The sequence below is a fragment of the Quercus lobata genome, chromosome 9 (assembly GCF_001633185.2).
Source record: "Quercus lobata isolate SW786 chromosome 9, ValleyOak3.0 Primary Assembly, whole genome shotgun sequence".
Classification (NCBI taxonomy): Eukaryota; Viridiplantae; Streptophyta; class Magnoliopsida; order Fagales; family Fagaceae; genus Quercus; species Quercus lobata.
The window spans coordinates 25,848,024-25,865,407 of record NC_044912.1 but is presented as its reverse complement, the minus strand read 5'-3'; the positions used below and the strand labels follow the sequence as shown (position 1 = coordinate 25,865,407).

At 33.6% G+C, this 17,384-nt stretch overlaps 1 protein-coding gene across 1 annotated transcript; it reads left to right on the top strand.

Annotated features, from left to right (window-relative positions):
• Positions 1-10,445: 10,445 nt before the first annotated feature.
• LOC115961467 (probable polygalacturonase At3g15720) lies at positions 10,446-13,799 on the top strand. The gene is made up of 9 exons (XM_031080447.1): positions 10,446-10,580; positions 11,033-11,167; positions 11,772-11,924; positions 12,053-12,073; positions 12,310-12,517; positions 12,627-12,708; positions 12,872-12,980; positions 13,086-13,202; positions 13,290-13,799. Exons 1-9 carry the CDS (start codon positions 10,446-10,448, stop codon positions 13,518-13,520), a joined length of 1,191 nt encoding a protein of 396 aa, XP_030936307.1. The 3' UTR covers positions 13,521-13,799.
• The last annotated feature ends 3,585 nt before the right edge of the window (positions 13,800-17,384 follow it).

The window sequence follows — 17,384 nt, the reverse complement described above, 5'->3', positions numbered from 1 at the left end:
AGAGCTAAAAACCAAGGCCCTGCAAAGATCTAAACCCCTAGATGTTAACTTTTAGGAATAGACAAAAAAGAAAAAAAAAACAGCAAATAGTTTGCCGCAGAAATTAATGTAGTAAGAATAAAACCTTGCTGTTGCACCATGATATCCTTTAAGAGTGACTAATCTTTTATGAATTGTAAGCCCACCAATTAATTCAAGCATTAGTTTTTGGAATTGCCTGATTTTGATGATTCATATTACGGAGTTTGTTAATCAATTACTTACATGCATGTTGAAAACCAAATTTTTGTAATTGATGAAGTACTTTATTATAAAAATCCTCTTGATGCATAAAATTTAAAAATAAATAAATAAAGAAAAGCAAGTGATTGCCATTGACATACTAAAATTAAAGGGAGTAAGTGCTTGAGGAGCTAATTGATGAGATGACTGATAAAAAAGCGTAGACTGACTTGATAGCTTTTTATTTTATTTTGGGCAGTGTTTATGGCACAATGCATGCAAATACACAGTGCCAAAATACACTAAAAACATGACTTAAAGTCATATTTTCTGTATATTTTTCAGTGTGTAAGCACACTGTTAAATCCTCTGTTTCCTCACCTAACTGCATCTCTAGCAAAGCACTCACTTACACACTGTAGACTAACTTCCCATCAAAATTTTCTCTCTCAACTTTCTTATATCTCAAATTTCATTGTCTTCCAAATGCATGGTGCCACCCCCCCGCCCCACCCCCCAAAAAAAAAAAAAAGAGAGAGAGATAAATAGATAACTTATAAGCAAAATACATCTTGTGGCTATTGGACCAATAATCTTGGGCTTATATATTGGGCAAAACTTAGATACACTCTCTTAGGTGTTGTATCTTAGGTTTCCCAATTGAATTCAACCAATCTTTTATATTCATATATTATGTTGTTTAGGGGTGGCAAAATTGGATACGACTCGTGAACCCGACATGACATGACACGAAATTAGCAGATTATGGGTTGAGACTTAATAGATTTGTGTCATATTCGAGTTGACCCGATTAACCCGTTTAATAAACGGGTTGGGTTAATGTTCAACCCATGAAACTCGTTTAACCCGTCTAACCCGTTTAATTAAATAACATTTTACTAATATACCCTCCAAACCCTCCTAGGTATATAAACTTATTAATTATTGTGGTTTATTTTCTTTAACATATTGTGATTAATTATTTGTGATATTGAAATATGTTTTAGTTTTGAATAATTATTTGTGGTGCAATTACTTGTTAGTTCTAAATTTTTTTTTTTTTTCATTTTGATAAAATTTGATAAATAAGTCAACACGACTGACCCGTTTAATAAACATGTCGTGTTAGGGTTGAGGAATCTTGACCTGTTTAATAAACATGTCGAGTTAGTGTTGACTCATATAGTCAGATACTCATGAGTTGAAACGACACGAACCTGACACATGAACACAAATTGCCACCCCTCATGTTGTTAACATCAATCATCATATTTATTATCTTTAGCATATTCCATGGTTTATGGTCAAGATATTGAATTCAATTGGGGAACACCTAGCACCTAGAAATTGTATTTAAATTTTATCCTATACAAAATAAAATTGAAATATATTACATATGATCGATCACATTGGGAATATAAAGATTTATATAGTTCAGCTTTAAGCTTACCCCTCCAATTAAGTTCTAATAAGATTTTCATTATTTATGCTATATAATTAATTTTAATAATCTACCATAATTATTTGTTTTAATAGTAAAAGTTGGGCAGTATTTATTGTGTTTGTATCATATGTGCCTAAAATTTGTAAAACAATTTTGCAATGCGTCTTATTATATGTACAATAAAATTATTAACATTGTATACTATGAGTTAAACTTTATTACAAACCTTTTAATAAAATTAAAAAACTTTTCCAATTAGAATTCAATATTAAAAGTATCAAGGAATTTAAAAGGAGTTTCATTATTTATTTTAAATTTTTTTGTAATTTATTGTAATTTTCAATTTTTTTTTCCTTTTATAAAAAGTTGGTCTTATATAAAATGCATTTGTCATGTAACTTAAAGTAAATTTTTCCATTTTTTTACTATCATTTTTTTATTCAATTTTTTATTATATTATTGAAATATCCATCATCATTTACATATGATTCTCGATTAAGCAATTCATTACACTTACATAATACTTATGTACTACAACTTCTGCCATTTTTCTACATTTCATTTATTTGGAAGTTACTCACAGTTGCAAAGTTGCTTTATAACGTGCCCTCCACATAAATTTCATTTCTATGATTCTTGTGCTTGTGTGCAGTCCAAAAATGGACATCTGTGTAGATTATAGAGCTATAATTGGGTGCTCAATATGTTAATTTGTAAGAGCTATTAGCTCCTTGAATCGAGAACTATCTTTAAGCTAAACCTAAACCAAGCATCATCTCTCCTTGGATATGGATGTTCTGAATTAAAATGACTACTCAATTTATCTTTGATCAGGTTTAGTTTGTGTTTGGTAATAAGAGACTAGGAGATGTCAGCATCTTTAATTTCTCTTCTCATTTGAGAGAGTATTTTTACTCACTAATAAAACTTTTGCAGATTTGACCACAATCTTCAGCCACGTGAAAGGACACTGCTTCATGCTTTCTTGGACCCCAACCAAAGCACTGCCTCAACATTATATTCAAGGGCCTAGAATCTCTTTGGAAACAATCTCTTATCTCTTGAGTCAAACATTGAATTGGAAATATCTATATCTTTCAGATCAATGTATTGTCCTGTATTGCCTGATATATGCAACCACACAATGAATGATCTTATTATGTTTATAGTTTCTTGTGCTTTCCTTTGTAAAATTCCTCTTTTACGTTCGATCGAGAAATTTTAATGCCTATACAGTATACTCTGAGCAGGTCCGGCTGCTTCCAAATCTTGTTGCAACTTTTGACTCCCCAGAAATGACAATTTAGAAGCAAAAAAGCTGCTAGTGACTCCTTTATATATATATATATATATATATATATATATATATATGCGGCTTGTGAAAAACAAGTTGATCCTATCAGTTCTATTTCTACAGATTCAACAGCAAATATGCGAAATTGCTTAATGGCCAAGTAGTTCTGAAGAGTTAGGAAACCCTCCTATTTCTTTCATTGTGATTTTGGTTTCTGCTTTTGAAATGAATTTTTCTCATTCGTAAAAATTAAATAAAAAAATATTTATTCAGAGGAAAGGGTTGAAGGTTCTGCAACTCTTCCAATTTGATTTTCCTATTTCTTTCATTGTGTCATTTGTGTGGTTTCTGCAGTGTGTTTTGCTTTATAAATTTTTCTCATTCATAAATAATTTTAACATAAAAGAATTACAAGCTAAAATACACATAATCAACAAAGGACCACTCAAACAAATACTGGGAAGATTGAGGCAAAAGTTTTCACTAAGAAAAATTAGGAGAATACAGCACAAAAATTTCTCGAGTTGAGAGTAATCAAAACTTTACACATAATACCAAGTATGTTACTATCTTTACACATTCAGCCAAAAAGTAAAACTTTACATCACTATCTTTCTAAAAACAAAAAACAAAACAAAACAAAAAAGTAAAATTCAATTCAGATTGGCGTTTGTTAGCAAGTCTGCAATTTGAGAATTTGTTCTAACATGTAGCGACTTGATGAAACCTTCCAAGACTTTATTTCTCACGAGGTGACAGTAAATTTTATTATGTTTAGTCCTTATATGAAAGACATGATTGGCAGCTATGTAAAGTGCTGCTTGACTATCACAAAACAGAAGAGTTGCTTGAGGGTGCTTCACTTGAATGTCACTAAGTAGGTAAAGAAGCTAAACGATTTCACAAATAGAGAATCTCCAAGAAAAACACAAAAGCCAGTCACTAATCTTCTAGTGTCAGGGCAGGAAGCCCAATCTGCATCTACAAAAGCCTTTAGATGTAGCATTGATTATTGCTTGAAAAGAACAACCCTTGTCCTGGAGTTGCTTTGAGATATTGCAAGATCTTGTTGGCTGCATTCAAATGTGATTCTCTGAGGTGTGCCATAAATTGGCTTAATTTGTGCACAGCAAAAGTTATGTCATGCCTAGTTATAGTTAGATAGAAAAGTCTTCCTATTAACCTTCTATAGGAACTAGGATATTTTATTCTTTCCCTTCATACTTGCTGAGGTTGAGATTTTGATCCATTGGTGTCTTTGTTAGCTTACACACCAACATACCTACATCACTCAAAACTTTCAAGTGTGTATTTCCTTTGACACAAGTTAATACCATCTGCTGTCCTTGCCACTTTAAGGCCTAAGAAAAAATTCAAATCACCAAGGTCCTTCAGCTTGAATTGTTGATCTAGCAAAACCTTCAAATCTTTCATAGCTTGCTCATTGTCACTAGCAATGAGTATGTCATCAACATATACTAGTAAGGCAATGAAAGAACTAGAATTTTTCTTAGTGAAAAGAGAGTAATCAGCTTTGGACCATGTGAACCCTAAAAGAAGTAAGGCAGTGGAGAATTTTGCAAACCATTGTCTTGAGGCTTGCTTTAGTCCATATAAGGAGTTGGTAAGCCTACATACCAGCCCCCCCCCCCCCCTCTTGCTATAGAAGCCTGGTGGAAGGTCCATATACACTTCTTCCTTCAAATCACCATGCAAAAAAGTATTGTTAACATCAAGTTGTCAAAGGAACCAGCCTTTCACAGCAGCAATTGCAAGAAGACAATTCACAGAAACAGGCTTTGCAACAGGAAAAAATGTTTCATGATAATCAAGGTCTTCCTTTTGAGTGAAGCCCTTAGCCACTAACCTAGCTTTATACCTCTCCACTATGCCATCAAACCTATATTTCACCTTGCACACCCTTTTACAACTAATAGCTTGTTTATTAGGTGGAAGGGGAGTGAGGGTCCAAGTGTGGTTAGCTTCAAGGGCTGAAATCTCAATTACCATAACTTCTCTCCACTTAGGATCTTGAACTGCCTGGTGATAAAACTTGGGTTCCACAATTGAAGAAATCATATTACAAAAGTGCAAGTGTTTAGGAGATAGTTTATGTGAGGACAGGTAAGAAGATAGAGGATAAGAAGTGCTGGAAGGAATTTGTGAGATCTGATTACACTGATATGCCTACAAATAAGTAGGTTTATGACTAACTCTAGTGGATTTCCTAAGAGGAGGTATAGTGGGAATGATTGGATCAAGTTGAACAACAAGAGGAGGACTAGATTAAGATGGATTAACAACTGGAATAGTGGAAGCTGAATCCAAAGGGATTGGTAGAAAATCAATTAAAATAGATGTGTTAGGGTCAAGTGAAGTGGAGGTAGAGGGGGGTACAGCAAAAAGTGGTTTTGCAGAAGATGTGGAAGAAGAAAAAGGCTAAACAAAAGGTGTTTCTATAGAATCATGTGCATCAGAAACATTAGGAAGGGAAATGGAGATTGGACAAGATGAAGACTCAGTAATAAGATCAGGAGCACTGGATAAAGGAAGAGACAAGGGAGGTGATAGCAAAGATGTGGATGAAGGAGAAAAAGGAAAAATAGACTTATGAAATACAACATCCCTAGAAATAGAAATTCTTCTAGTATGAAGATTAAGGACTTTATAACCCTTCATATTAAAGGGTTATCCTAGGAAAACACAAGGGACAGCTCTAGAGTCAAACTTCAATCTATAAATAGAAAGAGTTGAAACAAAACATAGACAACCAAAAGATGACTAAAAGAAGGTTGTTTGTGAAAAAGGAGTTCAAAATGAGACTTTTGGTTCAGCAAAGGAGAAGGTAATCTGTTTATGAGATATGCTGTAGTGAGAATACAATCACCCCAATAGGTTGAAGGGAGATTAGATTGAATTTTTAGGGACCTAGCAACATTCAAGAAATGTTGATACATCTTTCAACCACAGAATTTTGTTAAGGTGTATAAGCACAACTCTTTTGATGTATGATGATCACTAAAAATTCAAGTAAAGAAAATTCTAGAGCATTATCTAATTTCCTTAATACCATTGTTAAATTGGGTGAGAATCATATTATAGAAGGAAATTAGAAGGTGTTTGCCATCGGATTTAGCTTTCATGAGATATACCCAGGTAAAACTGGTAGCATCATCAACAATAGTAAGGAAAAACTTAAAACCATCATGTATACTGACAAAATATAGACCTCATACATCCACATGAATTAGGGAAAAAGACTCAACACACAAATTGTTATGAGAAGGAAAAGACAATCTATTTTGCTTAGCCAAAGGGCAGATAGTACAAATATCAGTACACTTATCAGAGAAAGAAGGTAACATTAATACATCCTTTAAAGGTAACATTTTAGTGAAAGAAGGGTGTCCTAATCTAAAATGCCATAAAGTTTACATATCTTTATTGGAAGTAGAAGTTGAAAAAGATGACTTGAAAGCCTTGTTGGTGGAAAAATAAATAGACAAAGAAGGTGTAGTCCCAGAGGTGGATTTCTGCAACAAGTACAAACCATTGTGGACTTCACCCACTCCAATCGTAATCCAACAAAAGAGGTCCTGAATGAAGCAGAATTGAGACAAAAACACAAGACAAAGAGGCAACTTTTGAGTAAGTTGACTAACAAATAAAAGATTGAAAGAGAATGATGGAACACAAAGAACATGTTCAAGAATAAGAGAAGCTGAAAGTTTAACAGTCCCAATGTGAGTAACATGTGCTAATTCACCATTAGGCAATTCAACAACATAGTGAGAAACAGTGGTATAAGATTGAAAAAGGGATATTGAACATATAATATGATCACTTGCTCCTGTGTCCATGACCCATGTATTATTACCAAAAGCAATTCTATTCACAAGCTTAGCAAAGAATATGGAATGCTTGAGATTTCCTGCCAATGGTGTGGATTGAGATGTTGAAGCTTGATTGAAAGAGACATTGTTGGTCATAGCAATGGCATTGTTCTAAGCATCATTGCCTCCAATCATGACAAGCAACTTCTGGCACTGCTCAAGTGTGAAGAGAAAGGGCTGTTGTGGCTATGTGGTAGCTGCAACAGATTCTTGATTAGATTCAAGAATGGATACTTGATTGGCCCTTGACTTGGTCTTGTATCCGGAGGATATCCATGGATTTTGTAACACTTCTCAACAGTGTGACCAAGCAATCCACAGTGGCTGCAAGTGTTCTTGGAACCAATAGTCATTGTCTTTGCTGCAAGAGCTATGGATTCAATAAAAGGGCCATTGTTGCTACCTTGTCCAACTGATCTTTGCTTTTCCTCTTGAATTAACAAAGAGTACACCTTGTCAACTGGTGGAATAGGATCCATCAGTAAAATCTAACCTCAAATTTGAGAGAGAGAGAGAGAGAGAGAGAGAGAGAGAGAGAGAAAGAGTCATTGAGACCCATTAGAAGCTGCATAATTGTTTCTCTATGATGAAGATTAGAAATTTTGTCATTCACATGGCATACACACTTCTCACATGAACAAAGAGGAAGTGGATTGAATTTCTATATCTCATCCCACAGATTTGAAAGATTAGTGAAGTAATCACTCACAAAAAACTCCCCTTGAGAAATACTAGGAAGATCCTTCTGCAATTGATAAACCCTAGGTCCATTGCCTTGAGAGAATCTATCTTGAAGTTTCTTCCAAACTTCCTTGACAGCCTTGTGATACACCATGCTAGTTGCAATTTTATTGGAAACACAACTAATGATCCAAGAGACCACAATGTCATTGCATCGTGCCCAGCTTTGCACAATAAGAGGTGATAGGCCAAAAAAATGAATTGACCCCTTGTGATGAATTAATTGATTAATTAGCCAAATTTATTAATTAATTAAATTAACATGCAAACGCGTAGTAGCACAAATAAATCACCAATAAACTAAGTATGTAGTGGAAAATAAATTAACACGGTGATTTGTTTACGAATAAGGAAAACCAACACGGCAAAAACTCATCGAATGATTTTAAGGTCACTACTTCCAAAATTCCACTATTATCACAACAAGCGGTTACAAGTAAAGGAATCCCAGTACCTTATACCAACCTACAGTTGAACCCTTACCCCAATATCCAATTGGACTTATTCTGTAGTTACAATTTCTCTTTTTGATGCACGGCTCCCAATACGTGACTAACCAATTACGTGGATCCTAGTATGCGACTTCAATCACCAACTAGAGAAGGTTGTTGGTTGCAAAGTTCTTCAGTTCATCCCAACGATGAAAATCTAGAAGATTCTTGGCCACAAAACCCTACGGTGCACAAACACAGTAACTTCTTCACAAAAGCGATGAACTAGGGAAAATTCTGTCTCTGGTCACAATTTTTTTGAAAAAACTTTACTCAACACTTGTGCAACTTGTGAACACTTTGACGGCCCTTAAAATAATCATTTTATATGTCTAAGGTTGTGAAAAAAGAAAGTCCAAACACATAATCACAGATTGGAGTCAAAACAGAACTGAAATCTGTTTTTCATAAACCTTGACAGATACTCTATCTGTCAAGCTGCTATCGAGCCACAGGGCTGAACAGCTCTTTAAGCTCGATAGATGGCTAGCTGTCGAGATTTAATGACAGGCACTTTTCAGCTTGTTTCTTGGACAGACTTGCATGGTTTCAATACTTGATCTTGAAATACAATTTCTTGAAGTATTAAACACATCTTAAATCTACCCAAATACAAGTAAAATGCGTTTTGTCAAAGGATTAGCCAATTACATAAAATAATGACATATGTTCCTAACAAGTAAATCACATATATCCTAACAAGAGGAATTTTCTCCATTGCTAAAGTTAGAGAAGCAGAGCCATCAATCAACCAAAACTTATTCTTGATTCTAAGAGCTCTTTTCATTGATCGTGCCCATGTAGGATAATTTTCTCCTCCAATGAGTGGTTGAGACACGAGGATTGCACCAGGACTCTTAGCGTGGTGAAGGAAAAATGGATGTGACTCATCAATGGTGATACTAGCAGATGTTTGATTAGAGGAAGCCATTGATGAAGCTTCAAAGAAGAAAACCTAGCCTTTGAAAGAGGGAAAAAGAAATTCTCATCAAAGAGAAGAGAGGAAAAATCTAAGCAGAAGCAGAAAATTGCTCTAATACCGTATTGGAAAACAGAGAAAATTCTAGAAGAAAGAATTGTATTGATTGATTTCTGTACAAGCTTCTACACTAATATATATATAGAAACGAAGGAGAAGAAAAACTAACTAACTAACTTTCCCTCCAATAATAACAAACTAACCAACTATCACACATGCCAAATACACGCTTAACACTTACACACAAAACTAAGCTACTTGTCGTTTACACTATTTGTTACTCTTAGTTGATTCTGTTGTTTTGCTCTCAGGTTTGTCATTTGTTGATTTCTTCTTCTCTTTTATCTTCTTTTCTTTGCTCTTATCTCTGTCAATCCTTTTACTATTTTGACAGAATCCCACAACTGTACTTCAGAGTTGTTCAAGCCAATGGCAATGTGCTGGCCATCAGGAGCCCAGCTAACACTTGTAATAGGGCCATCTTCATTATCAACAGTGACAAGTTCTGAAGTAGAACCATTATAAGCATCCCAAAGATAAACTGCATTTCCAAGAGCAATTGCAAGAACATTGCAGCTTCCCCAATCCAGTAAATTTAAGTAGTAATTGTCCACAAGGTCAGGGGCATCTAATGTCCTCTCAGAAGTCTGCATAACCAAACAAAAGAAGCATACAATTCAGACTGATATTACATGAGCATTCAAAAGGTGTATGATGAAATAGCCCTTGGTGGCTGTTTATGTATCATATAAAATTAAATTAAGATGACTTAATATCTAAGCCCATAAATTTCTGTACCACAAAAGAATCAATTGCAAGACTAGAATCATAGACCCCAAAAATAAACTTATATAAGCATACCAAAGGTGTGTGAAGTATTGTATCATGTAAATTAAATTAAGATAACTTTTAGATATTACCAAGTCCATAAACTTTTATACCACAAAAGAATGAAATGCAAGACTAGTGCGCGTAATCAAAATCAATTGCTGATCGGTTTGGAATAAATCTATCCAACTGTTTGTGAACAACAAAAGGTAATTACATCAGAATACCTTATTTCCATAAACATGAACAAAGAGTAAAATAGGAATCTTAATGGAAAATTCAGGATCTATACATGCTAATAATGAATATGAGATTTCAAGGGATGTGAATAATAACTGTAAATGATTTCTTGCCCAAAAAAATGCAAAAATTCCATTCATTTGGCCATTGCATGACTTATTTCCATTAGTGGTACATGGCTACCACACTATATATTTATACTTCTCTTTCTCCTCCTTTTCCCATACCTCCACTTACTACAATTTCTATCAATTTTACTTCCTCTCTTTCTCTCTTCAACTCCATTATAATTGTTGTGTCTTAGTTTTTAAAGATGAAAGCTGCAATCCTCACTTTGTTTCTTATCTTCATGATGATTGCTTCACCATGCTTATGTAATGATCTTGGCAAAGTTTTTAACGTTATTTCTTATGGTGCTGTTGGAAATGGCAAAACTGATGATACGCGAGTATGATTTTTCCTCTCATCCCTTTTTAATCAAAGTACCATTTTTATCACTTTTTTTGTTTGTTCTTGTTTTGTGTGAATATTTTTCCTTGTCTTTTTTATAGTTCCTCTTTCACTTGAAGTAAATTATTGGGTATTCATAAAGTACAATAATATTACACTCTCTTATTGCATGAATAGCGAATCCTACTATAAGTTTGATTAATGATAATCAACACTATTTTACTCTCATTTTTCTACCTCTCATCTATTTAATTAGTTAAAAACAAAGTTTGGCAACAAATTTGATTTTAGCCAATAGTTATAACTCTATAAATTAATATTTAAAAGGAAAGGATATCTTTTTTTATGACAACGAATTCTGTTTATAGATTTTTTTTATTAACTAATATTAGAAAAAATTTCTTCTAATAGAAATGACATATTACTAAACGAATTTGTGGCAACTGATAGGCTTTTGCAAAAGCTTGGGAGGCTGTGTGTAACGCAAATGGCATCACAAGCCTCATTATACCAAAAGGAAAGATATTCCTGCTGAATCCCGTCCAGTTCAAAGGTCCTTGCAGGGCCACCAAAGTTCTTGTGCAGGTATTATCAATTTTACATGAGTTTTCAATTTATTTTTTAACAATGAACTCAAATTAATTATTTATGGTTTATTGGGGGAAAAACAGAAGGGAAAGCCAATTATAAAATTTGATTTTTTTTCTAATATATATTAAAAATTCTGATTAAAAAAATATCATTTTTTTTTCAAAGTTTATTTCTAATAAAAAAATATGATTTAATTTTTTTTTTTTCTAATGTTTAGTTAACTCATTTTATTTACTTCTAGTTGATATATTACTCTTTTTATTATACTTATAATCAATATACTATTTTTTTTTATGTATACAAATTCATTAAAATAATTCTCTCAAAATAATTCATTAGAATAATAAAGAAAATGTTACATATTTTCTCAATGTCTTACAAGGTTCAAAAGTCAAAATCTGTTTTTTTTTTTTTTTTAAGTCAAAACCTATAAAGGAAAATGAAGTTAAGGGAATATAAAGGGGACAAAAAGGGGAAAAAATAAGAAGAATATTATTATTATCTTTCAAAAAAAAAAGTAATAGAAAAGATGCTAATCAAACTTCAAATTCTTTATGTCATAATAAGCATATTAGTTATTGTTCCTATTATTTTTCAGGTTGGTGGGACTATTGCAGCATCAGCAAACCTAAAAACATGGACTGACAATGAGAAGTGGATTCATTTTGAAACTGTAGATGGTCTTGCTATAAACGGGGGTGGACAAATTGATGGACAAGGAAGTGTTTGGTGGAATGCTTGCAGTGACAAGGTCCAAATTAAATTAATAACATTTAATCTATATATTTAGATTGATTTTAATCAATTTTCCTTTTATTCTGTAAGTTTTTACTCATCAATCTAACACTGGGTTTCAAACCCTGTTTTTGTTTTCAGAAGCATTGTGATGATCGACCCACTGTAAGTTGACTCTTTCCCAAATCTGAGAAAATATTGTGTTATGCTAAAACTAAATAGGAAATAGTGAGCCTAAAGGCAAATTTTGTAGTCATGAAATATGTAGCATAAAAGGAATTAGAGCTAAATTTTTTGTCTTTCTATACAAGTCATTAACATGATTGGGATTTTAAAAAGTCTCAATTTGCAAGGCATTCTGACCCAAAATCAAAATTGCAAACCGTTTGATGATGTTGCAGGCTCTTCACTTTCACAACTGCAGTGGCCTTCAGCTAAGCAATTTGAGGCATCTTAATAGTCAAAAAAATCACATAAGCATAAGTGGCTGCAAGGGAGTTAAAATCAATAATCTTCGTATTTCTGCACCTGAAGATAGCCCAAACACCGATGCTATTGACATTTCTACCTCAAGCAATATCGAAGTCCTAAACACTGTGATGGAAACTGGTAAATTAAATCATTTCAAAAAATCTTTTAATGAATTCTTCATTAAATTAAGTTGATCTCAATGGGGGTGCAAAATTTATCTGATTGGCATTTGCTTCTGTCCCATTAGGTGATGATTGTATTGCTATCAACGGTGGGTCATCAAATATTACCATCTCTGGTGTTGCATGTGGACCAGGCCATGGTATTAGGTGTGTTTGGTTTCCCATTTTCTTTCATGCTTATAAAGAAGAGACAAAAATCAATTAGCCATAGAACATTCAACTTCAGATTCCTACTGTTTTTCCATGGCAAGATGAACTTTCTTTCTGATCAAATACTGGTTTCTCTTTCTCTGTTTGTCATTGTATGCAGCATTGGCAGCCTTGGAAAAAATGAAGCTTTTGACACTGTAGAAGAAGTACATGTGAGGAATTGCACTTTTAAAGGAACCCAAAATGCAGCAAGAATCAAGACATGGCAGGTAAAAAAGGGAAATGAAAACCTTATTACATCAATCATATACTACCAAATTTTTAATGTGATTAATGAAGGTTTTTTTTATTTTTGTTGTTGTTTACTATTGTAGGGTGGAAAAGGGTATGCTAGGAAGATCTCTTATGAGAATATCCAAATTATAAATTCTCAAAACCCTATCATTATTGACCAAAACTACAACCCTAATTCTCTGAATGCCAATGCACAGGTACAAAATAATTATAAAAATTAAATTGTTAATTATTCTTTGTTTAAATCAATGTAATGGTGATTCAAATGATTATATTGAATGCAGTCAGCAGTGGAGATTAGCAACGTGACATTCAGAAATGTGTACGGAACTTCGGTTGATGAGATAGCCGTTGATCTAGTTTGCAGTGATCACATCGGTTGCACCAACATTGTGTTGAATAATATTGATATAAAATCGGCTATTCCAGGGAAGCAGACTATTTCTCGCTGCAACAATGTTCATGGATCAACCTTGTCACCCTGCAATCCTATTGTTCCATGCCTATCTCACTGATTTTGAGCTTATGACTGTGGTGGCTACGTGCTGTCTACCCAGCAGAGCTAAAAACCAAGGCCCTGCAAAGATCTAAACCCCTAGATGTTAACTTTTAGGAATAGACAAAAAAGAAAAAGAAAAAAAACAGCAAATAATTTGCCGCAGAAATGAATATAGTAAGAATAAAACCTTACTGTTGCACCATGATATCCTTTTGGAGTGGCTAATCTTTAATGAATTGTAAGCCCACCAATTAATGCAAGCATTAGTTTTTGGAATTGCCTGATTTTGATGATTCATTTTACGGAGTTTGTTAATCAATTACTTACATGCATGTTGAAAACTTAAATTTTATAGTTGATGAAGTATTTATTATAAAAATCCTCTTGTGCATAAATTTTTTAAATAAATAAAGAAAGAAAGACGCAGGTGATTACCATTGCCATATTAGAATAAAGGGAGTAAGTGCTTGAGGAGCTAATTGATGAGATGACTGACAAAAAAAGCTTAGACTGACTTGATAGCTTTTTTAATTTTGGGTAGTGTTTATTGCACAGTGTGTGCAAATACATAATGCCAAAAATACACTAAAAAGGTGACTTTATTACACTAAAAACATGTGTTTTCAGTATAATTTTTCAGTATGTAAACACCCTGTTAAATATATTTTCCCTTTTATTTTTCCTTATCTGTTTCCTCACCTGATTGCATCTCTAGCAAAGCACTCGCCTTACACACTGTAGAATAACTTCCCATCAAAATTTTCTCCCTCAACTTTCTTGTATCTCAACTTTCTTACAATCAAAATACATCTTGTGGCTACTGGACCGATAATCTTGGGCTTATATATTGGGCAAAATTTAGATGGCTCTCTTAGGTGTTGTACTCAATTGAATTCAACCAAAATTTGACATTCATTTATTATGTTGTTAACCCCAACCATCATATTTATGGATAATTATTGAGTACTCCCAAAATACCATAAATGCGTACTCTCCCCTCTCACATAACTGTGAGTCTTACTAATTAAATTTATGATGTGATCCACAATTCGTATGAGAAAATGGAGTACGCATTTATGGTATTTTTAGAGTATTCAATAATTTTCTCATATTTACTATCTTTAACATTTTCCATGGTTTATGGTCAAGATAAACAAAGTGGTTGAATTCAATTGGGGAACACCTAGCAACTAGAAATTGTATATATATTTTATCCTCTACAAAATAAAATTGAATATATTACATATGATCAATCACATAGGGAATAAAAAGATTTATAATTTTAAGCTTACCCCTCCAATTAAAATTCAAATAAGATTTTCATTATTTATTTTTTATAATTTTAATAATCTACCATAATTATTTGTTTTAATAATAAAAGTTGGGTGTATTCATCTTGTTTGTATCACGTGTGCCTAATGATTTGTAAAAAAAATTTGTAACGTGTCTTATTATAAGTACATTAAAACTATTAACATTGTACACTATGAGTAAAACTTTATTACCAAATTTTTAATAAAATTAAAATACTATTCCAATTAGAATTCAATATTAAAAGTTATAGTTAGTAAAATACGGTATGTGTATGATACAGAAAATATATGAACATGTATAATTTGGTCATTTTAAGAAAAATACTTTTCCAAAATTCAGCAAAAAAATACGAGAACGGATAAATAACAATACATGTATAATATGTGTATTTTTTTTTTAACTTTACAAAAAATACGGAAATATTTGTCAAGTACTTTGTTTTATAAATAAATACAATAGTCGTTCTATTATGTTTAATAGAAGATTATAAAGGATTTAATATGAAATAATCTACTATAAGTACTAAGCAGGCTTAGCTTTTTGTTTGTTTGTGTTTTCAATAAAAAAATTCCCTGTTAATCAAAAAAGAAAAAAGATATCGACTTTACTATTCAATCAGTTGATAGCTTACTTTTTTTTCCTGAGAAATTGACAACTTACTAGTTGCTAGCAGATTACAAATATTTATATTGTATAATAAATAAATATATATATATATATATATATAATTGATTCAATAGAATGTAAAATTAAATCATAACTATATTATAATAAGAGCATTCTCATCAAAAATTGTAAAAATTTTAGCACTTAGCATCTAGAAAACTAATTTTATAACATTTAACACATCACTTTACAATATAACCTACATCAAAACTTCTATTTTTTTACCATTTCATTTAAATATTCTTTCTTTATTATTTTTTATTCTTCCTCTCTCTCCATGTCTCTCTCTCCTCTGTCTCTCTCTTTTACAACCCAACCATTCTCAACACCACCAGCCACCACACTACCAATAGTCACCACAAAACCCACCACCTAACCACCACCCATACCACAACCACCACAAACCTACCACCCATGCCACAACTAACAAAAAAAAAAAAACTTCCACCATCACCACCACCTGCCAGATCCATGACCGTCGGACCCACAACCCACGATCCATTAAAAACACCGCACTGTGACCCACAACCCATGACCGTGGAACCCACGACCCACAGGAACCAAAATCCCGACCATCAGATCGTTGGACCCACGACCCATGCCCATCAGACCACAATCACCGACCATCAGACCATCACCGCCGCCACCACCCACGACCATCAAACCACGATCCACAACCATCGGACCACAACCCACAACCCAAAATCAAAACCCATAGTCATCAAACCCACAACCCTGACCATCGAACCACAACCCACGACGGTCCACAATCGCTGGACCACAGCCATCGACAACCCATAATCACCGGACCACAACCATCAGTAGACCACAATCGCTGATTCACGGAAGAAAGAAGAGAGAAGTGGGAGAGGAAAGAGAGACAAAAATGAGAAAAATAGACGTTGGCTAAGTAAAAAACTTTTTTTTTTTTTTTTACAATCCAGCTACAATAAGCTGTTATTGATAAAATTTTTAGGATTTAGCATATTTGATGTAAGTGTGTTTTTATCATTTGAGGTGCTAAAAATGCTAAAAAATAACATTTAGCATTTTTAGCACCTTTGCTAAGAATGCTCTAAGGAAGATTCAAATACAATGTGTAAAGTTGTGATTTACAACTATGTGTTTTGTTGGTTTTAATTCCGTGCCAAATTTGATTATAATTTTATTCAATCTTTTGTACCATGTATTTATTGTGGGATTTGATTGTAAGGGTTGTGCGATAGAGAGAGAGTGAAGACTTAAGCTATTGAAGACTGAAGAGATTTTCGCAAGTAGCTCGCAACTTAGCATCCCGCGAAGTAATGCATGTGCCCTGCATATGACTGGAATGCGAAGAGTCAATACAGGTGGAGACAGTTGTGTCTCGCGAGTATCTCGCTTGTAAGGCCTTCCCGCAAGACATTTTGTTTTACCAGACTATACTATCTGATACACATTTTTTGTACCTATACTATATATACCCACATTACTCACAAATGTTAAGGAGTGCTTCTGAGAGAAAACCCTAGCCAAACACCTTGGGAGTTAGAGATTGTTATACCCACAATCCTCTACACAATAGCTTGTGGATTTTCCTCAACTCCTACCTCTCCATTTCCATACCATTGAGAGATTGATAGCTCAAACACCTATCACACCCTTTCAGAGTGTCAAGTGATCGTTTAGTGCTGCTGGGAAGTATTGGAAGAAGCCAAGGATGGCAGATGTAACATGGAGCTTGTTACGGGATCCGGAAAGCTAGACAAGACACGATTCCGAGAAGCCTTGTTGGAGTAGGAGTTTTAGAGGGTTTAGGTACAGCGGGTAGATTAGGCTTGGAGGGTCTCTTGCTAACCTATGTATCCCAACTAATTGTCAAGTGGATCGATTACCGCTTGGAGGGTGACGGAGAGGTTTT